The following is a 22,588-nucleotide window of genomic DNA, read 5'->3' on the forward strand; positions in this document are numbered from 1 at the left end:
TATATAATGCTGTGATCGTTGCCAACGGCTTTCCGTTACCATATTTCGTTGCTCGGGTACGTAAGTACACATATTCGGTAGGTTTCAGGAGACAGTTCGCCTCGGAAAGATCAAAGCAGTAGCTGGGATCGTCTTCAATTTTCAAGAAATATTTCAAATCGTAGTAGCTGTGGCCTGAGTTATATTTTAATCGACGTACGTCTCTTTCAGATTCTATTCTACACAATTCAGACAATATGTTGCGTATAAGAATATATTCGCATCATCATGCCATAAATAGTACTCTAGACAAGAACACTATTTTGAATGAACGCCGATTTTCGGTAAAGATAAAAATATTTCACACGAACCGCGTGACTATATCACACGATCAAGCTGACGCGATTCCGTAAGAGCCACTAAAACGCGGAACGAGATTATGAGCCCGAGTTGCGGACGAAACGCTTCTCTGTTTTTATAAATAAACATTTACGAAATCGCCAGCAATCTTGTCTCTATTTGTAGAACAACTCTCGTGCAATTAACTCCTCGTCTCGCGATTTAATTTGTGACTATGCGTGGCATAGCCAGGTAGTGAATTTCTCACGCGCTGGAACAAACGTCCAATCTGCTCGCGAGGATCGGCTCGGAGGCAACGGAACCGTGACGAGGAAGTATCAAAAAGTAATTCTTTCAAACCACAATTTTAAAAACAAGAGATTCGACACGATATTACGGCCGTAGTCTAAACTTTATATTGAAATCAATTCAGTAATGATACTCGTGTTAATTTCGATTGAATAATTCAATTGTACGAATACTCTTCAGACTTGTCGTGATGTTTGTTTATTATTAATCGTAATTCCTGTCCGAGTACCATCATTTTGACTCGATTGTTACATTCATCGAAAGTTTGCCTCAATTCAAGACTTAAAACAAGCTTCATTTAATGAATTACATGTACAAATTGATCGAAACACGGATGCACTTTAAAATAACATAAAAATCCACCCTTTTGGATGTATTCTCGACTATAAAGAGCAAGATAACCACATAGCAATCGTTCCCGTTAATAACGGGTACCGAAAGCTCGACACGCAATCGAACTGGCCGCGATATTTGGGCCGAAACCGGTAGCACCGCACCTGTCGAAAGGACGAAAAAGGATTTTAAGGATTTCACTGAAAGGAATATAATGGAGTCGAGTGAGAGACGGCCGCCGCCACGTCAGACCGATGCACCCGTCCTGCATTTCCGAGGGACGCACGAATCGAAGAGTCGAATCTATCGCGATGCCAGACGCGTCCGTTAATAAAGTATAATGGGCACACGGTACCCCGACGACGATGTACACCTGACCCGGCGAATACAATGGCCGTCTACGGCGTTCGAGCACCGATCACGTAGCCCACGTGTGTGAACGGCTCTTTAATACGGGCTCGTAAACTATCCAGCGAGAAAAGGAAAGCTACGCGCCGTGACTCCCGACGGGGCCTCGTAAACAATAAATACAAAAGTGCACGAATACCGAACAACGTGCCAGAAATGGCTAATTAACGCTACGGGAAAAGAAGGTCGCGAGGGAGCTTGTCCCGAATCTTTTGTCGGGCTTCCAAATGCGTCATCGATCAGCGCGCGAATTTGCACGGACACTCGAAAAAGATTGAGAAGGGTGTTTTAGAGGATTCGACACAGTTGATCGCGGTATATAAGGCGTTCGTTAAGAAAGTGGTAAGAGACCACCTTCCTTTTTTGGAGATGTAAAAGGTTCGCGCTTCGAACGGCGATGCAATGTGATCGGAATTTATAAAGTAATCGTGGTGGACAGCTGGTGTCCACGATGATAATTCCAAGTACTTCCTTGCATTCTTTTGATTTCGCGGAAGCATTTGATAATTCGTCCTCGTGGATTTACACTATTTTGATGGTTGATATTTGTTTATCTAAGACTCATTCGTAATACACAGCTCGCAGTAGCTTCCTCCTTCTTTTTTTCTCGTTTCTTCGTCGGAAACAAATAGATTTGGATTGTTTGCACTCCTCGCAATAACCAAGCGCGAAATACGATTTCCCGTCCCGGATATATCGGGTAATGGTCCGATTTATTTATCCGCGCAAAAATTGGCCGAAGGGGAGAGCAACGTCGAGTGGGAGTAACGTTGATTAGCTTCCGTGTTGATTTAATTACTGGGGGAATAATTGGAATGCCTACCGACATTCCCTTCCCCCCCTTCGACCGCGACATCCCCCCATCGTTTGCTTCACTTTGTCTCCTGCATCCCGTTGCCCTCGCGTTCTCGCGACCTGACCCGTTGCATATTCATCGATGGATTAATATATATCCCATGTGTCGAAGACTCGACTGGAAACGATGTTACATCGCCCGGAATACGAACGATAACGAATTTCTGTATCGACGAACATATCGGCTAAAATTAGCGACGGTGTTCGCTAATTTGGCGAACGAGCTATCTGGAAATTTCCAGTCTTGAAACTTTTAGAGTTTTAACATGATACCTTCCAAAGTGGTACCTTACATCTCGATAAAGCGTAAGTTCAAGACCTCTACAGGAGTTTTAGTAGGTTAATCAAAGGCAGCGAATTCCGTGGAACCTCGACTTCAATTACTAAAAATATCTGCGCCACGCTTCCCGGGAGGGATACGAATTTCGTGATAAAAGAGATACAACGCACCAGACTCGAATAAAACCACGCGCACCCAGGGCAAAAACATTTTTCCGCGTTCTCGCGAGCAATGTAAAAGCGGTCTGGCGTGATAGACGACGAGTGTAGGACGCTGCAGGGAGCAGAGCATGGAAAAGACACCGTGAACGAAGTTCGTTGCCAATTTCCACGGGAGCGCGAGATACTCGTCGCAAAAACCGTGGGGCCGTGTACGGTTACGTTCGTACGGCGGCCATAGGCGAAGCGTATATCGCGGCGATGTTATCCGCAAACACGCGGGTTCGGCCAATTTATCCCAAGGGATGAGGCCGACGTGGCCTGGAGCAAGGGTGTGGGGCAACCTTGTCCAGCGGAATGAATTCAGCACGCAGCCCCCGTGCGGTTCGGCCGCCTCCAACCCCCGTTTTGCGGACCACCTCCAGCCAGCGTGCCGCAACCCCCCGCTTTCCCGGCCGTTTTCCATCCCACTGAAATATTCAACTCCACCTTCGCCATCGACATTCTCCGCGGAACGACCGCTAAGGCCAGCTCAAACTGCTCGGTCAGGAAACGACGCGTGCTAACAACAACGACATCGTCGTTCGCGGTGAACTGTTTCTGCTGTCTGATCGCTAATCCGACGATGACGATCACGGCGACGATTTTCAGGCTGCGCTCAATGGCCACCTGGATTTAACCGAACCGAAGAAATTAGGTTCGAGAGGTTAGGTTCCACGCCTTGGATCGTATCATTTATTTCTATAAACGAGACTAAAACGTTGATATAGATAGCGACACGAATATTAGCCTCCTTTCGAGCAACATCGATTCAAGTGGCTGTGGAACACGTCGAACCCTGGCGATCGTGAGCTCTTCCGTGTCTTCGAGACCCCTACACGGATTATAACGAATATCAATAGCCTGAATAATCCTTAACTCGTTGCTATCGGACAACTGGTGATCCGCTCCACATATTGGCGGTTTGGTGTACACCGGCCGCCTGATTGCCACGGGGGCCCTTAGATTTATTGACCTGTCAATGGTGGCGCGCGAAAACGGCGAATTTACAACGCCGCAGGTGTTAAGTTCCGCCGTGCGTGTAATAACGGCCTGATCCCAGGCCTACGGTAAGCCACACCGTAATTATATTTCCGAACCTCTGGCCCGCCACCTTTGTCATTATCACCCGAGGCGGCGCGGCCGTAACTCAGCGAGATCCATTGGCCGTGTGCGCGCGAACGATAACAGAGAACGCTTGCACGACGGATCGCGCGCGAATCCGCAATTTTTTTAACGCGCACACACTGCCGAACGGTAATTATTTTGAGTCGATAGAAATTTACGAGCGATATCCTTGACTTCGTTTTCGTGGTGCGTTCGACTTGTCATCTGTATCGAACTCGATGAAATATAGTATCATTCGAGACGGGTCACCCTGATATCTTGTCTCTTTTTTTAATGGTAAAAATTATTTAATTTATGGGAGAATACTTGGAACAGAAGTTATCTGTTTTGACGGGTCTCAAATATACCATCCTGTATGATTGAATCGGAAGCAAAAAAAGAGATCAGGATTTATGTTACCTTGAGTCGAGCCAAGCGAGGTTCCTCCCCAACAAGTTTCGCCAACGCCTGATAGTCCCCTTGCGCAGCTCTCACCAACCACTCCCGCGACTTCCCGTCCAATTGCTGCTTTCCAAACCGATAATTGCGCCGATTAATAGACGTTGCCCATGGTATTGAACACCGTGGTCGAACGGAGCCAGCGAAGAACCGTGGACGTTTTTCGTTTCTATTTTTGCTGCACCGATTGGGAATCAAAGTTACCGACCCTTTATTCGTTTCTCGAAATTCACATCCAGACGGGAATTTTGCCTGTGACTTAGCCGATGAAAATTTTAATTAAGATCTTGATAATCCATCGCGTGCGTTTATCACGGACGGCGGCGTCCGCCGAATCATCTCCGGCCAGCCCCGTTCGAAGTGGCGCGCGATAATCACCGATCCACGGAAGACGACTACGATGAACTTACCGAGGCAACGGAAGCGCTGTCATCCTCGTCGGCACCCTGCGGGGAAGAGAAGAAAGTCAGTCACTCAGTCGTTCGAAAAATTAACGTTGCGCGTGACAGGGCGAGCCGTCGTTGCATCTCCGCGTGAAACCGGTCGTCTGCCCGACCGTCGGCTCAATACAGGGCCGAATCAAGGTATAAACTTTAAGAGGGCACGTTCTGGGATCCTCCAGAGAGATAAACGCAAAATCAAAGTGTAAAGATAGATTCATTATACGGGGAGTTAACATAGAGGTAAAAGTTTTCCAATCCAAAAGAGGATCCTACATTTTTGTTAACAACTTCCTCGAGACTGCAATTTTTCGTCCAGTCCAGGGATCTATGAGATCTTAATTCGTCGCTGGTTGGCCGTGTTGAGGAAGTGCATTCACGCACGAAGCGATGCGTGCTCGCGGTTACGAGCACCGGGACAAGCGGCCACGAAGAGGGTAAGGGGGTTCTGGAGAGAAAATGCGTAAAACCAGCGGGGCGTCGCGTACCACGAATGCGCTCCGGTCATCAGATTGATATACGGATCCAATAATTGATTCTCTGACGCAAGACCGCGGGAGACTGGACTAACTTACGCAACCCCTGTCGACCACCGCCAGGCACGAAGAGCTGTTCGTCAGCTGGGGTCTGGGTTAGGCAAACTTCGTCTCGATGGCTGTTTGGCAACAGGACTCCCTATCAAGCGAATAGATCAAGCAACGAAACGACGTACTCGGAGAGGTAGGGTAGCTGTCCGAGTAGGCCATATGTCTAAGTGATCGGACGCTCGACAAAGTTTTCGCTTGGCATTAGGGAAACGGGGGGTATCAGACGATATCTGTGAGATTTATGGGGTAAGTAAAAAATGAGGTAGTTAGATCAACAACCACATGCTCCGCGAAAGAATCGATGACATTATTTATACCTTTATCGAAGTGTATTGTCTATTATTTCAACAACGCAACAACACAACAACATACAATTGGCATTCGTGTTCGTGGACTATTTTCGTAACACCCAGCCGACTTGTCGACAAAATGTCGTCCAAGGCAGCGTGTACCAGGCGCCATTCGTTCGGTTTCCGCGGCTTTAATCGCAACTACGCGTTCAGTCCATGCGATGCGGTAGGAAGATCCAGGAATGGAGAAAGAGGCGAGGAATAAGGATAGAGGAGGTGGTGAGGAGCGGCTAATCCCAAGAACGTTAAACGACTACTCATCCCTGTTAAACTGTTTGTATTTTCACTCGTCACGGCTGCATCGTTCGTTCGAGGTGCTCACATCGACACTCGTAGCCGAATCAATCGTGACTCCTCGTAAATTACTCGAAGCGATGCGGGGGCCGTGATGCCCGCTTGAATTCGGTCGAGTCATCATTAGCCGGGCCCCGATATATCTCTATCGATCGACACCACCTCGCGTGTCCTTAAGTGAAATCATGATTTCAGGGGCCGTTCGATCCCGTCAACATAAACTCGTTCGCATTCCACGCGTTCCACGGTTAATTTAATTTCGGTTCAAATCCCGTCCACCCTCTGTACGCGAGTCGTCTCGGTAGATCTGCCAACGAGATACCGCGAGTGTCACTTCGAAATTTCCAACACCACCTCCATCCTTCCTCTGAACGGAGTTATGGTATGAGAACCACTGACCCCCCGTCGCGTCAGGTGGTGCATCGAGGTACGTTCCCAGCTTTCGTACGCTACAGCCACTCGCTTGCTTCCTCTTTATCTCCGAGCGAGAGACGCCCGTGCTCTCGTGCAAATGCATCGATACACACGAACGGAGAGATAGTCTTTATTATGTACGTGTCCCGAGCGTTATCCGCCATCAGTGATTCGACAATCGTATTTTCAATAAGCGGTTGTTATTGCCTGACGGGTCCAACAATACCCGGGCGGACGACCCGCAAACAGATTCGCTCGGTTTTCTTCTTTTTTGGAGCTCGCTGGCGAAAACGGAGATCGAGTAACCTTTCGATAACTTTTTGTGAGACGGCTAAACGGGAAGCGAAAAATAGCGACGATGGTAGAGGAAAATGCTTGGTTTTTTAAGTGCATAAATGTCACTTTAGTTATTGTATTGAATCCACACATCACGATACAATTGTTTCTATTCTTCTTGACATTACTTTGCCTTATATAACTCCTTAATTTACGTTATTTCTTATCTTTGGTACACTGGTCCTCATCTAGCTAGGATACCTCGGGGTCGCTAAGCCCGCACTGTAGCTGCATATTCGCATTCTAAAGCCTCTGAGGGCTAGACGAAGATATGTAGTATGTGAGAAGTGTTCGATATTTGGAAAGGGGCAGAAACGACGTCCTATAGGACAATTTGTGTCCTATTTGTCTCCTATGAGAGATCAAACCTTCTTCAAGGCTTGAGAACAAATCCTGCGATGAGAAAGATCCGTCATTTACTGGTTTCAAGCTGTGAATGAATACAAACACGGAATCTTCTAACTTCTAGCCTGTAACTCGGAAACCAACGCCACGTTTATTACCTCTTCGCGGCTCGTAGCATAAATTTGCGAGCACTCGGTGCACTCTTTCTCCGACATCGATAAGAAGGGTATTAATAGTTGTCTCGAAACCAGAACATCAGAATTCTCGTGTCACCGGTAGGCTTCTTCGATGCTCGAACGATTTCGAGATGCGATCGCGTCGATCTTCGACGGGACTAGCAACCACGAGACACTTGTTTCCACGTATCTCGGTTCAGAAATATGCAAATGGTCCCCATCCTGTCTCGACGCAACGAGTCCGTAAACGATCAGATGGACGGACAAGTCGGAAACGTTGAAGCCGCAAGACCATCTACCATAATGGCGCTGATTATCAGATAAGCTTATAGAAGGCGCGGTAATCGTAATAGCATCGCAACGATGGCTCCTCTGATTCATCGTTGGCAGAGATCGAAGAGGGAGAGTGGGAGGTAGGCGAAGGGGGACGCAGGAAAGATAGGTCCATCCTCATCGGCGCCTGGTCCCGTCAGCGGGTCACTGTTTCTTCGTAATTAATATTTTAATTGAGATCACCGAGAATTAATTAATGCAACGGCGTCGTCAAACCCTCCCCGTCTGGACAGTTCGTTTAATCGATCGTAACACGGCGTCCGTCAAAGCTGTACAGGTTGTTCCATGAATTTCCTCGAGCATCGCGGCGTCACGCTGAGCGTGGACCGCCCTCTTGGATGCTATCTCGAGACTAATTTCTTACTCGTCGAAGCTCGTACAACCGTTACGATTACATTGTTACGTGGCAGCTCGAGTGTGGTGAAACACCGTTCCCGTTTAACCAACTATAATACTTTGTATATTTCTTCAGCTCGAGTGAATGGACCGAAGAGCCAAAACATTCGAAGACACGCGTGCCCGAATCTTGGCGCAGAACTACTCCCAGGGAAATACGCGCGACTCGTTGACTCTTTGATCGGGGATACCTGCGGGAGGACCAAAACTTTGAAGGACCAAGACACGCACTTAAAACTTTCCGGTGCGACAACGTCCTCGAGAACTTTCCGGGTGATTCGACGTCAAAGACTCTCGACTCCCGGAGTTCCTCGGTTTACTCCTGTCTATTACCCCACCTACTTCGGAACAAACAAAAGAACGATGCTCCTGGACCGTCGCTCGATAAACGGCGAAAAACGCGTTACATCGAGAGCCCTGCAGTCGTTACACCGAAAAGGGATCGTTTTTATACAGACCTCGCTGTTGCTAATTCCGAAACCGTATTTCATAATTAAATTAAGCAGCGCGTGGACACTTGAAAATCGTGCACACGTGCTGGATGGAGCCAGCCAGCGAGCTTCTTTTCTCGGGACAATGGAAAGGACGAGAAAACAGAGATAGATATAGAGGCGGAACGAGCTCGTCAGGGTGGAAACGTTTTAATAAACGGACGCGCGCTACCCTCCTGAGGGGGTGTACAAATATATTCGGTTGTTCCAGCCCGTGGAGAAAGCCGGGGAGAGGCGGGGGAAGCGTGGAACAGTGGTACCAAGTCAGGAGGTGAAGAGTCGAGAGGGTCGGATATATCGGTGAAACGCGAAAGGAGTCGGCGAGGGAGGGATGGCGGGCGGGACGAGAGGCAAAACATGTTGCGGCACGAGCTGCCTCAAGAGCACCGCAGAATTAGCTTTATTATAACCTGGGGGCCATCCATACATGCCTAACAGAGCACGAACATTCGCCAGCCAATAAGCCGAATGCTAACCAAACATTTTCGCGACTCGCCGCACCCTCGAATTTATCCCTGCCCGCGCGTCGGACGTAAAGCCAGCAACGGCCAGGAAGGAGGATCGATTTCGCAAATTAAAGCTGGGATATCTGTTTAATGCGTCCCGTTAATGTCCGTTGGCGCTCAACTATTAATACGTCTGGCTGTTTGCGGAAACCACTTAAAAGATTACCGACAGTTTGGGCAATTATCGAAGTCCGTGGATTAGCGGTGTCCCTCACCATCCGTGGTCAACGATTTATCGGCAGCCACTTAATTTAATAAGAACGAAACACTTCTTTTGGCGCAAAATAATAGTTGGTGGTTTCCAACCAATGTTCTTTTCGGACATTGTTCGCCACATTTCGCTACCTTCAACCGTTGGGTCAAGTTATTCGGCAAATGGTGGAAGATCGAAAGAGGAAACGAAGAATTACGGGATACAAGCAATTTGAATTGCCACTGAGATACAATCAGTCTGATAAATATTTGTTCACCCTGTGTTCATTGAAGAAGTTTGTCTAAATTAAATGATAGATGTCATGTTTCCAAATAAATTTTTCATTATATATATATACATGTGCAAAGTTTATTCATGTACATATTTATAATGAAACATTCTTTTGGAAACATCAAAGCTATCATTTAATTTAGACAAATTTCTTCGATAGACATCAAGGGTACGAATACGTATGGGATTGACTATATTACAATTTACCACTTGTAGTGATGGGCAAAACCCTAGGGTCCGAATGAATCTGAAGTTTGTCTCGTTTCCTTCTTTGGAAAATGTTGAAAAGAGGAAATGAGACAAACGTATCGGTAAACTTCAGATTTATTCGAAGCCTAGGTGTTCGCCATCATTGGCCACTTATCTGAGAAACCCCACACCATCTCTAGCATCAAAATCCACTAAACGTTTCTAGTATCCGCATCAGTCAGCCCTTACTTCTGAATGCAAAAATCCATTCAAATCACAAGGAATCAGGTCCTGATCCCTTCCCAGAAGGCACAGAGAGAGTTCCCAGAAGAGGACCATGGTTCCTAGATCACCCGCAACGGCGCATCCCCACGGTCCTCCACCGTCCATCCTCTAACGAGGAGGAAGTTTTCCAGCGGATGGGGGCGCGTCGCGACGCGGAACGAACGATTAGGCCCCGGATTAGCGGGCGCGCGCGAGATCGATTATGCGACGCTGCGGATAACGTTGGCCTGATTTATTCCCCTAATGGGCGTTCGCGCATTCATTTCGTGGCCGTACGAGGCAATTCCACGGGGCTTCGTCGGTCGGCGGCGGCCGTACTGCCGCTGACAGGAAAACTCTCGCTGGGTGATTCAGCGTTCGGTTCGGCGACGCCTCCCAACGACCACCATAATGCCTACCTAGCTCCAGCGCCCACCTACCTAAACGCCATTTCCATCGGCCACTATCGTCGGGGATCATAATCCAAGGTTTAGCCCCGGACTCCGACGAAATTCGCGGACCGAAGTGCGGACCGCTGTTAGAACTGAACGCGCGGAATGGGAGAATCACGCGGCGCCTCGGATCTACTCTAGCTGCGAGATACCGGCCCGGCTTGTTCGTCGGGGGATCCCTTTGGCTGTTCACCAAAATCGCTCCCAAAGAAGGGAAAGCGCAATTGGAAAGCATACATTTAGCGAGAAATTGAAATTTCGTCGCTGTGAAACGCGATAAAAATGATGCATCTTTTGGGTACACCTTTGCTCGGATGAACGGAAATAGTCTAGTATGATTTCAATGGTAGCTAATTAATGGAATTAACGTCATTATTGGACACTAGTCTTTGTCGAGACTTGAATAACGAAGAGGATTCGAAACGATATCCTCGCTAGTTTAGAAAGATTTCTTTTTTGGTAAACAAGCTCGAAGAGTACAAGTTAACCCTACCTATACGTCTTCAACTGTAACTATCGTCTTGCACTGCTTGGAAATTCGTACGATCGAATAGAGGAACGATCCTCCGAGTCGGAGCCATTTTTCATATTGAAATACGAAGAGGATCGTTCGGGGGCCACGTTCGACAAGCCGAGCATCGAACGATTACACGACGCCAGAGAAATTCAGTCATGGAGACGATTATTAGTTTCGCCGGTGGTGCGGGGCTGTGAGTAATTCATAACCAGGGCCTCGTATTTTCGCGGACGGCACGTCGAATTTGGTCCGGATGGAGAACATGGAGCATCGACGTCGCTCTGCTATCCCACCCCCTCGATCCCTGCCGCCCTCCGTCGACAGGATTATATTCGTACGTACCAATCATGTCCCTCGATGTACCTCGGTCCCGCAATACGCGTCGCGCGATCATATTCCCGTCGACTAATAAATTTACCATGGTACTCGAGCGCACTAGCCATCGTACAACTGTCGTCACTCGATTGCCCCGTTGGCGATGTCACTGTTTCGAGAACCTTTCGCAACGACAATGGACGCTCGTTACCGAAGCATTCAGGCCGACGTCTTTTCTCCAGCATTTGAATTACAAGAATTCGTTTTGCTGTCTATAAGGTACACTTGTTTGCATCTCTCAACCAACTTAACATATCCAGACTTATACCTTTGAGCACTTCAGCCAGTAACAATTTGCTCGTAACGCCTCAATTTAAATAATTCCTTACATTTTCATTCACCTTGAGTCCTCCTCGGTAAACAAGAAACCTTCCTCGCGATCAGACTATCGCTGTTTATCGTGGCAGAACGCCGTAACGGTTTGCGCCCGAGCAACGTTAAACGGAATCCCGTCATCGGGCGGTTGGGTCCCCCGGATTCATTCAAGGAACAGGTCTCCCAGCCAGCGGACACGGCGACGAAAGAAACGTCCCCCTGCTCGTGAAGACCGGGGCTTAGCCATCCTCCACGCTGTTTCGTCTCCTAACGAGTTTATCGCATCCTCTTTAACGTTATTAACACGAGCTAACGAACTGGAAGTGCCGAGTCACCGAGAGGTCCTACGCCAAACGGCGGGGCCACGGTTCCACCAGGTACGCTGTACACCTGTGCGTGTGCTCGGCTGGCTGGCTGTGTACGTATGTAAGTTTATACGGACGGGCTTGTAAGTGCAGGGCGAGAGCAAGCGCTCGACGGGACGGGTTACGTGTAGAAGGTGGGATAAAGGTACGTATAGGCGCAGCCCTGGCTGTCTGTGCGGCCCTGATACCCCAGTCTCTGGGCTAATTCCGAGGTGTAATCTGCGGGTACCATCTCAATGGATTAGCATATAGATAGCGAGGTGGGCTGACCGTATATATACGCGCCTAGACCACGTCGGGGGACGCGGCCATGTCCGTTTTGGTCTCGTGTCCTACGGACGTAAGGGGGTCAGCCGGTGCTGCTACACCCCCACGATTGCGGGGAATGAACCCCGAGAGCGTTGTATGCTCGACGCGTCTGTGGCTAATTAAGAAAACACCGGACCAATCGTCGCGTCTAACCAACGATTTCCTTCGTTATGACCGCCAAGTTTTATCGACCGATGAGAATCACCGTCATCAAAGTCGGCCGGACTTAAATATGCAACAGATATGGATTTTTACGCCTTACCGCCTTCATACCCATTCACGATCCTTCAACCTAACCCGTGTAATGGCAACTAGGATCGGTCTGCTAATGCCCGTTTCAGTCGCTCGTAATCGTTCTTGTTTTTCCTCTCCGATCTGCATTTAAACACGTTATCGCGATCCTTTGTCCGTCAACGCGCTTTCTACATTTTCTTAGCTCTCTCATCCTGCTGTTTGTAGTATTCGCTAAACTGGATAACCGATCGTATAATTGGGACCACGTCGTAGACGCAATGGGTCAATATTCTTCCTGATGTCGAGTCACACTCGACATAGTGCAAAATGTTAAAAATCGCATCGGCGATTATCGGAAACGTCAAAGGCTATATTCCAGCTCCGTAGTAAATCTTTGGAGTGTCTAGGAACTCCCCTGCGCTGTTGGCACTGGGACTGTATGCCTCTAGCAAACGACCAATATTGGTCAACGCCGGTTAAGAACAAGAGCGAACAATTGCCGCGGTATTAGAACGGAATGGCGTTTATGCAAGGTATTGGTAACATTTTCGGCGAGCGCGGTCCCTGACCGCAGCATCGCCAGGAAGTGTGATCGACATGAATGGCAGTTGGCCATTGGCAGCGGCCACGTGGGGAGAAGTGGAAGACGAAGACGAGGACGAGGACCGAATATTTCGCTGGAGGTGATTCGGTCGCGAGGTAATTTGTGCTCACAGCGGGGCTGAGCAAACATGCGCGACGGGGGTGCCTCGAAAAATTAAATAACTCGATGACTGGTCACATTCTCCGACACTCGGGGCATACGCAGCGGTCGAACGGTGGACCTGCAACGTACCCACACGCACGAGGACCACCGTTCCAAGATGTCCGGCGCGAAGGGCGCCTCGGTTGAATGACGTGGCCCTCTTCTTCTCCCTCCGTCGTCTTCCATTTTCTCCGTGCGGTGCCCGGGACGGTCGGATATCCCTGGGGAATGACGGGGACCTTGTGGAAGCCAGGACTCGAGGGCCCAGGGAGCGAGCGCCGGCCTCCCGCGGACTTATGAATACAAATAGCCGCTCACTGCGCGACTCAGATCCCTGATAAGGCGCACTCCTGGCTTACCACCGCCTAGCATAAAGTACGGACTTAGACCCTCACGGACACCGACGCACGACCGTTTAACGGAAGATTATCCTCGCGACGGAGCGAGATTCGCATCGGACGGTATCGTCCTTGTATCGGCCGAAGGAAAAAGCGGCTACGGAATGTTGTGCAGAGTCGAGGAGGGATCGGTAGAGAGAAACAGGGGCCCAGGCCCGAGATCCCTCGGTATCGGTTTCCCCGCGTGAACGGTGAAAGAGACGTTATTAGCTTGGAACGGATACGCTTCTTCCGGGGAGGCGGATGTTTTAGCTAGAAACGTAATCATCGATAGGCAGATGGTACCGTGCCGTGTTCCTCGTTGTATTCTCGAAGCCGTTTGGTCATTTAGCATCCGTACAGACTCGAAATGATGGAGATGATGGCACTCCGATACAAACAAATCTGATGCGAGAAACTGCGGGACTATTTATACTCTTACCATCCCCTCTGAATCATTGGGAAAGATTTGTTTGACCCATCCCCGAGTCTTTTTTTTTTTTTTGTTTTTAGATGTCTGCTGTGGCGTAACGACGTCTAGGTGGTCTCATCTTGGGCGAAATTGCAGAAAATAATTAGGAGCGTGTTCGCGGCTAATTTATAGTAAACAGGACGCACGGGGGGAACGGAACCGGATGCTTATTAATTTTCATGTATTCTATTTGAAAAGTGCGTATAAACGTCACGCTAATAGAGATGGCTGACACTACACGAACGATCGATGAACCAGATAAAGTAGTATGAATATTCTTAGGTGTACGAGCACGGAAAAAATATTCATGCGGTTTCGGTGTTTCGCGACGATCTCGCGCGACGATCTTTGCCTTCTTCCAACCTCTCTCTCTCTCTCTCTCTTTTCCTCTACATTGTGTCGTGTGGAATGCATTTTACAGTACCGATAACAAATTACGCGTCTTCATCCATGTTCTGCCTTCCAAGCAGAAAGGAATGCCATCGCTCGATCGGTCATTCCCCGGTTTCATCCGGTCGATCGGTAAGAAGATACCTATGCTCCTGCCGTGCGTTTCAGGATTGGAGACAGTATCTGCCTTTATCTGCGGCTAATGTCGTGTAAGAACTACGCCTCCCTTCGATCCACTGACAACCATTTGTTCGGACACTCCTGACCGCGACGGAGGGTGACTCGAAACTTTGTAACGAATTCACGATCCTTTTGGCCACAAAAGAAATGAGAGAGAGAACCGCCAGCAGGCTATGAATTACAACTCTATACCGTTTCTTTGTACGCTCGTGTAAGATGAGCTACTCTGCAATTTTTCACACCAATGGATACGGTTGGATTAGATTTTACCATCTTCTTTCTATAACAAAACAGAATTTTGTTCAAAAGCTCAACGTAGAATTATTCAGCGACCTCGAACACGGAACCGTAAACAGGCAACTGCGTCATTCGTATCTCTTTGTTACTCCTTTGATTAACTTACGGTCGTCGCAAGGATCGGCCGGCTAGGCAATAGAAAAAATTGTTGTCCCACGGTTGGACCACCAAGAACGACCCGGAAGGGAGGAGCCTCGGTTCGCTATCGCGACGTTCACAATCAGTTTTCGACGTACTCTCCTGCTGTCACTACGGGAGACGAACTCCCGCGGACGAAGCCAGTCCTTGGTGAATGGCGCATACGAAACGAGAGGAATCAGGCAATCTGATTTATTTGGTACGGACCTCGACTGTGAAGAAAGTCATTTCGCTCGCCGGTAGTCCACCGAGCTTCATTAATCCTTGACAGTCACGTGCTCCGATAAAACTGACACGGAATAGTCGAGCAGGTAACCGTACGAAACTATCCTGTCGTGAAATGCTGAGACTACGGATGCAGGTGAAACGTGGTAGTGTGCAAGGTAAGTTCAACCATCGCTTTTGTGAGTCGGTCTAAATGTTAGCAAACTGGTCGCAATAGAAAGGAGCTACAGATTGGATAATGGTAGAGGACTTTTCCATTACTTTTCACACAAGAAATAGTAAGCATATTCAATCCTTTAAATAATACTAAAGCCCTAAAAATTAGCAGAAAAGTAGAAATCTCATATCCCAAAGTAACTTTTACCAGCGTATCCACGACAAGAGAAAAAAGTCGCAACGAATTCAGGTTAACTGGCTGTAACGGTGCAATGATCACGTCCATATCTCATTTTTACTGTCGTTTCTCCATAACCGAACGGTTACTTCCAGCCACGAGGGCATAAAGAGTTCCCGCGGAAGCGAGGGCGGGTCGACACGACTGTTAAGCAAACAAATTTAATGCGCGTGTATAACGGCACCAATTTAAATGATAATGCGCGGCGTGTATGTGTATGCTTCCAAGATTAACTCGTAATAGGCCGGAATAAACGTCGGCGGCTCTGTTAGCCGTATCTAGCAGTGCTACACGGGAACAGTAGGTGCTAACTACTCCTGTAGACAAGCCTGTTTATATTGGTGCGCCGTGTATCTCCGAGGCCTACGCGTAAATTTGTCCCGTGCCCGATGGCGCCAAGGGAATTGGGTCGCGCATCATCGTTCGCGCTCGTCGATCGCGATATTCTTGTTAACATAACGGCGATAAATTATTAGCCACGGCGAACGGTACCGCAGCGACGGAGCCTGCAATTACCCGGGACCGGTTATTAAACTTCGCCCAGCGTTTGATTATCATAGAACGAACTGTCACGGTCGATCGGTTCGACGACAAATCATCGCTCGAAAAAGTGTCCGGTCAGCTCGTGAATTGAATTTGAGCGCCTTCACGCGTCGTGTGATGGATGCTCGATAATATACCGGGCATAAAGTATGGCTGTTATTATGCTTTGAAGCCGTTAAATGCTCGTCGAGGCAAATGAGTGGTAACCTTAATAAGTGTGCCAGGTTTCTTTTTGTTCTTTCGTTCCCTTCAAAGAGTTCACGCTATAAAATTGTTATACAGTTAGCAGGTGTGTTGAGTTAAATGTTGGCAGCGAAAATGGATACCTATTTTATTTTTGTACGCAAGGAGTTAGAAAATAAAATAAATGGTAGAAGAGCGTATCCACGTAAAGTCAGAGTGCTAAACCAATGAAAAATTGCAGAGGATTTCATCTCAGAAGTTTGCGATCTCCTCTTAACCCCTTGCGAAAAAATAAAGAAGTTATTATGAAATTTATAATTTCGAATTATTTTAATAACGCCTAAGAATGTATCACGTAGCACGGAGTTAATTCATATCGGTATTTAGTGCAAAACCGTGTACCCTATTCGATACGACTAGCATTCCCTCGACGCGTATATGCCCGTACTTATTGATTAAATTCCGGAAAGAAAACAGGGTAAAAACCGTAGCGAAGACACCGACAGCGAGCAAAGGTCGAAGAGTCTTCGAACTATGAGGTAAGTTTGCCTCTGGAGGTGTCTTGTCGGTGTTGTCGCGGATGGGATCATGCAAGCTGTGCCCTCCCCTCTAACCCTCTCCGCCGGCGTTCTGCCAGTGAACCTCTTTGCATATACATTCTGTAAGATTACTTTGTGCGGTTTACACCCTCGAACCCCACCCTCCCGTTGCTCTCGTCCTTCAGCACCGGCGCGCCTCAGCCCTCGACGACCTCGCTCCTTTCGCCAGGAGGCAAACTACCCTGCAAGTTTCACCAAGGGTCCCTAATGTATGCGGAACTATACGAGAGAAATTCCAAGTTCGGCATGGCCGTGTTAGGTGCCTTTACGATGAGTATCTCTAGCCACCCCCCGCCTCCCTGCCTCTTTCGCCCGCCATGCGGAAAGGAGGAACTACCCGACAAGACTCGCCCCCGTAGAAGAGGCGAACACGCGTGATCCTAATTAGAACGCGTCCTCGAGGTGTCGAAGTAAAAGCGGGTTTCTTGTTAGGCGTATCGCGGAGACGCCCTCGGCGCTCGCGCGTTAACATGCGCTACGAAGAGGGATGAAAGCGCGTTCGTCTTTTGGCGAAAGAGCAGATGACAGAAAAATATTATATACGGCGTTAAAAAGGCTACGTTTCTCTAGTTTTACAAATTATCGAAAGAAAATTCTTGGTTTACTCCCGAGCTAATAGTATTTTAACGTTTTTGTCGGATTACAGTAAGCTTCGTTTCCTTCCTCACGGTTCTGTCTTTTCCACGTCTTTTCAACGAGTTTGTAAAAGCGCGGCGAGGCTTCGAGTGGTGCTCACAAATTTCAAAACACGCCGTTGCATCAGATACCGTTTTCGGGGAAGCGGTGAAGAATATACAAACGATTACGAAAATTCTCACGAAGATACAACTCTTAATAGTATTCTTTACCACCCACATTTTCAGCGTATTTACATAAAAACGAGCGAGCTCCGTAGCCCCGAAGCGCGATGACTACGAACAGCCGCATTAACTCCGTGGCATCGTTTTAATATTTCCTTTCGTTAACGCGAGGCTCAAAACCTTTTCTAATAGCTTCCCATTTATTTCGAAAATTCAGCGAATTATCCCTTAAATCACATTCTGGTCCCGACACAAAATAATTCTGAATATATTCACTTACAACTTCTGTTACACATTTTCCATTCGTCATTTTTTTATGTAATGCAAAAGGCCCAAAAGTGATAGAGTCAAAATGTCGTAACAAACTTTGCTCGTACAGAAACCAACTCGAGCCCACGACGTGATCTTGCGTTCCCATAAGTAAACTGTTTTCCAAGGAGGGTTCCGTCGATCACGATCCCAGTGTCTAATTGTCGGCGTCACGGTTACCATAAGCCATCTTGGGCACGTAACTGTTGTGCATTCAATGACTCATAACGAGCCTTTCGAAGAAGGCACGCCGGAAAATTACGTGAAACGTGTTTACGTGGCGATTGGCCGGCGAACGACCGCGGCACGCGACACAACGCTAGACGAAGGGGTCATTAGGGATGCGAGGGGCGAAATGCCGTAGCCACGGTGCATGATAATTCTCGGTAAAGAAAGTTCTCGGACGAGGAAGGTTCCAGCTCCCAAGAGATTACAGGATGTCCGGAGGCGAGAGGATCGGCGTGCCCCGAAATCCCTAGCTCGCGACTAAGAAACATGAACAACCGCCCAGTTGAATTCATGTACATGAAAGGCGGTCCGTCACAAATGGACGGTGGGCTCTTGAATAATGAACAATTCTCGCGGTCCCACGCGCCACCCGCGAGCTTCTTTGCGGCGAGGTGTGCGGACGAATGTGCCCGAAAGCGATTTGTGTTTCCGGTGGATACCCTTACTTGTGAGTGTCACGTTTTCTTGGGTGCTTTTCGACGGAAAGAAGTGGAAAATTTGAGTATGGAGCCTGGAGGGAGTAGGCAATTAAATTGCTTCGAGATGAGGGTCTTCCTTGGAAATTAGTTCCGAGGAAATCGATGCAAGTCCAGAATTTTACTTAGAGACTAAAATGTCGGGAACGTTAGTCAAATTGAAATATAGTGCAGTTCACGTGGCAACTCACGAGGTTTAAATCACAATTTTCCCATCTTAAAAGCAACTTAAGAGGCAGTTTTCATAAAGATCTGCGTATTGTATTGTATTTACAATAGCAGAATGATGATATAACCTCCTCTTCTATAGTCACACCTACTGTAACATAACTATTTCAATTTTAACAAAATCCTTTCCATCCATTCCTAAAGAGGGAGCGATACTCTTGTAACCAAAGGAGACGATTAATATAGTAAGTTCTATACCCTCAAGCTGCGCCGTATTCGAGCCCCAGCGAGTAGGATGGCGCTCCTTCCTTCCGATTGCCGCGTGGCCGGTCCTTTTAATCGTTCGGCACGATAAACATATCGAGACGATGATGTAGAATCGGCCGCGTAAAGGACGAGCGGTACGCTCGTGCAAGCTTTTGCGGCGGAAAGGAACCTCTCCACCCTCTCCGCCTCCTCCACTTTTAATTTTCAGGCGCGGCTAATTATGATTTACGGCAACATCGGCGCAACATCCTGATCGGTACGCGAGATACCGCCCGCAGGATATTCAAATGCGATGAATATTGCTCGCCGCGATAAACGGCGCACGAACAACGACAAGAGGAGACAAGAGAAAGAGAGGTAGAAAAGGGGAAAAGAAACGCGTGGAGCCGTGCGGCGAGAGGGTGGCGCGCGTGTAAAGGATACGAGAAAAGGATTCTTAGTAGTCTATTCGGTATGCAAGATGGGCAGTCGGACCTGTACGCACCGCGGCGTCCCTTCCTCGCTAAAGGATGCGTATCCTCGCGAGTCGACTATTCGATACGCCTCCATTTGAGCATTTAGGGGTTAGGCAGTCGAATTGCTCCGAAACGAGGTTTCCCTTAGGAATTAATATCAAAGATGCCGAATGCAAGTTCAGATTTTTAACTTTGCACAATGTTTATGCGTCTTAAAACTCAAGTCAATTTTTGTTCTCATATGTGTGTTAAAAATGTGGTCCTGCAAGTGGTTGCACGAAGAGCCATTTTTAAGAAGTCCTGTTGGCTCTATCGAATCTTCGTCATTCGAAATAATTTTGTTCGCGCTCTTACTTTTTACACAGTCTTGCACGGTGCTAAGTTTGACGCGTCTTGTAGATGGTGGTCGCGATTCGAAGACGAAACGTTTAAAAACTCCTCGTGTTCTAGTCGATGGTTATCGGGGCGAAATAAAGGATACTTGTTTAATAGATAAGGAGATCCTCTACGCGTGTTCTCACATGAATTACATCCGCGTGAAGATCACAGTCGGATAGCGTAAACTTTCTGTTAGAGCAGAGTAATTTGTCGATATTTTATACGGGATGTAGAATGTCAGTGCGATGAATTATACTAAGAATAAGTTGAATAAATCAGATGAAATATACTAAGAATAAGTTAAATAGATTAGATGTGTGTATGGTAGATGTGGAACATTATTAGCGACTGCAGGTGCACGTCGAGCAGTCTTTCTATTATTATTCGGGAAATTTGTGCAAGATGGCCGGCACGTTACTTTCTCCGAGCGTATCGCGGGTACGTTAAGCCTCGAGTACACTTTGCAATCGTCGGACTCTGTTATTTAACGAGGCACCGATTACCGATCGCGATTAGGCGGTTAGAGGCGCACCTTGCCACGGAATGTACTCGAAAGAATGGCCGCGCAGATTTGTTAGTCAATGAAACTGAATAGGTTACGAGGCATGATTCCGTCGGACGATCGGGCAGAAACAATTATTGTGAACTTCTGTACAATGACGTGAGAAACCAGCGCCCCGGTGAAAGCGTGCAAATGTTCAGTAACGAGACAGAAACATATTAGTACACTGCGAATTTTATACGATTTACGGCTTATGTTAACCAGGAGAACACAATGCAAAATGTATGGAGAATATCGTTCGTGAGTCAACGTTGGTAATAGTACTATTTCATTCCATATGAGGATGTATGTATACAGCGAACGATTATTATTATGCTGGAATATCCTGCATTACACTGTATTTTGCTGTATTATGCTGTCTTGTGGTATAGTGTATCACGTTGTATTATGCTCTGTAATGCTGGAATATTCTGTATTACAGTGTATTTTTCTCTATTATGCTGTTTTGTGATATGCTGTATTACTTTTCGCGACGATTTGTTCGATAAATGTCGCGGCGCAGTCTTGGCCCCGCGACACTTATCGACGATACCCTGTATATTTTGATTTCTCTCGGTGCACGTGCCCTGAACGCCTGAACTCACAGTGCAGATATTAGAAAGAAAGGAGTTATTGATTACCTTGTCTGATCGCTTTTTAGTGGGTGTGAGAGAGCCGTTAGGCCTGCCTTGAAGATCGGTCTCGCTAGCCATCCGGTTGAAACGTTGCATCCGCTCGCGGAAGCTTAATTGCTCGGTCGAGCCCGGATTCGCCGCGACAGCCTCATCTTCCTGCACGTTTCAATATCGTCGAATTGCCGAATCTCAATAGGATAGGATCATGTTCGCGACTACGTTCAACTGTACTGATTAAACGTAGAAGCAGCGACAAACACAGCGACAAATAGGGCGGCTACAACCGTTCGCGAACCGTGGAAACTTGGGAGTTACGACGATACAGAAAACGGAGCGTGCTCGCTAACTATGGCATACTTTCGTGCTTCTAATTAAAGCAAGGCAATGCTACCGTACAGGGGGTCGATCGTGTGCCGTGCAAGCATGACAAGGAGGGGACTAGCGATGAAATGACGATGTTCTAGCCAGCTCTGACTCCAATCCCGAGTCCGAATATTAGAGGAACATAACGGGTCAATTCGTTTTCGAAAGTGAGTTTAAGTGTGAACATTGGAAGACCAAAAAGTTTGTCCATCTTCGTAGAGAGTCCTTTTATTTTAATCGAAGAGACTACTTCGTCTTTAGGTAAAAAGAGTAGAATCTTCTTTTCATCTATAAATTGTAAACTGTTTTAGATTTCATAACTAAGAATTTACTTCTTATGTAAGGACATAAGTGGAATTAATTTTTATCGATGAAAACTGTAGAATCAAAATAATTTCATTGTTCGTTAGTGGCTCTAAACAGGGATTGATTTCACATAAAGCGTGCATTCTTAACGAGACAGTAGGGGTGCGGGACGAGGAACAATGGTTTCGTGTACTACATCCGCTATTACGGCCGCTTAAATGACGTTTACCAAACCGTGAACACCTTTCAACATAATCATACAATGTACACACAACAATGTTCCACAATAATGCCGAAATTATCTGGTCACAAGTAACTACGCGATAAAGCGAATACGTGTTTCACCACTTTATCATTTGCAAATTCTATTCACGTGTACATGGAACCACAACCGGGAATCTATAGACAACATACTACATAGCGTGCTAAAACAAAAGAAAACGTGATATTTTGCTTTTCATGCGACGCTTCTTCTCTGGATAATACAAAATTGGTTACAATTTTTCAAGATAAAGATAAAAAAAAAACTGAATGCAGCTTTGCACCCAACCTGTAAATTATACGAAACGAAAGCCATCTCAGGCTCGACTGGCGCCATCTACAACCCCTTTCATCGCGCCAAAACGTCGACAAAATTTCACGCTTTCTCCACCACTACGTACACATATACATATAGTACAT

At 47.3% G+C, this 22,588-nt stretch overlaps 1 protein-coding gene across 4 annotated transcripts in view; it reads right to left on the bottom strand.

Moving 5' to 3' along the window:
- The window catches only part of LOC128885235 (ankyrin repeat domain-containing protein SOWAHB), an 81,473-nt gene that overhangs the window by 57,504 nt on the left and 1,381 nt on the right, over window positions 1-22,588 (bottom strand). For all 4 annotated transcript variants that reach the window (XM_054139173.1, XM_054139176.1, XM_054139175.1 and 1 more), the window contains exons 4-6: window positions 21,245-21,394; window positions 4,677-4,712; window positions 4,228-4,332 (exon numbers count right to left, since the gene is read on the bottom strand). In XM_054139173.1, the coding sequence (XP_053995148.1) occupies window positions 4,228-4,332; window positions 4,677-4,712; window positions 21,245-21,394 (291 nt within the window). The remainder of the gene's footprint in view (window positions 1-4,227; window positions 4,333-4,676; window positions 4,713-21,244; window positions 21,395-22,588) is intronic.

Source organism: Hylaeus volcanicus, chromosome 2 (assembly GCF_026283585.1).
Source record: "Hylaeus volcanicus isolate JK05 chromosome 2, UHH_iyHylVolc1.0_haploid, whole genome shotgun sequence".
In the NCBI taxonomy this organism is placed as follows: domain Eukaryota; kingdom Metazoa; phylum Arthropoda; class Insecta; order Hymenoptera; family Colletidae; genus Hylaeus; species Hylaeus volcanicus.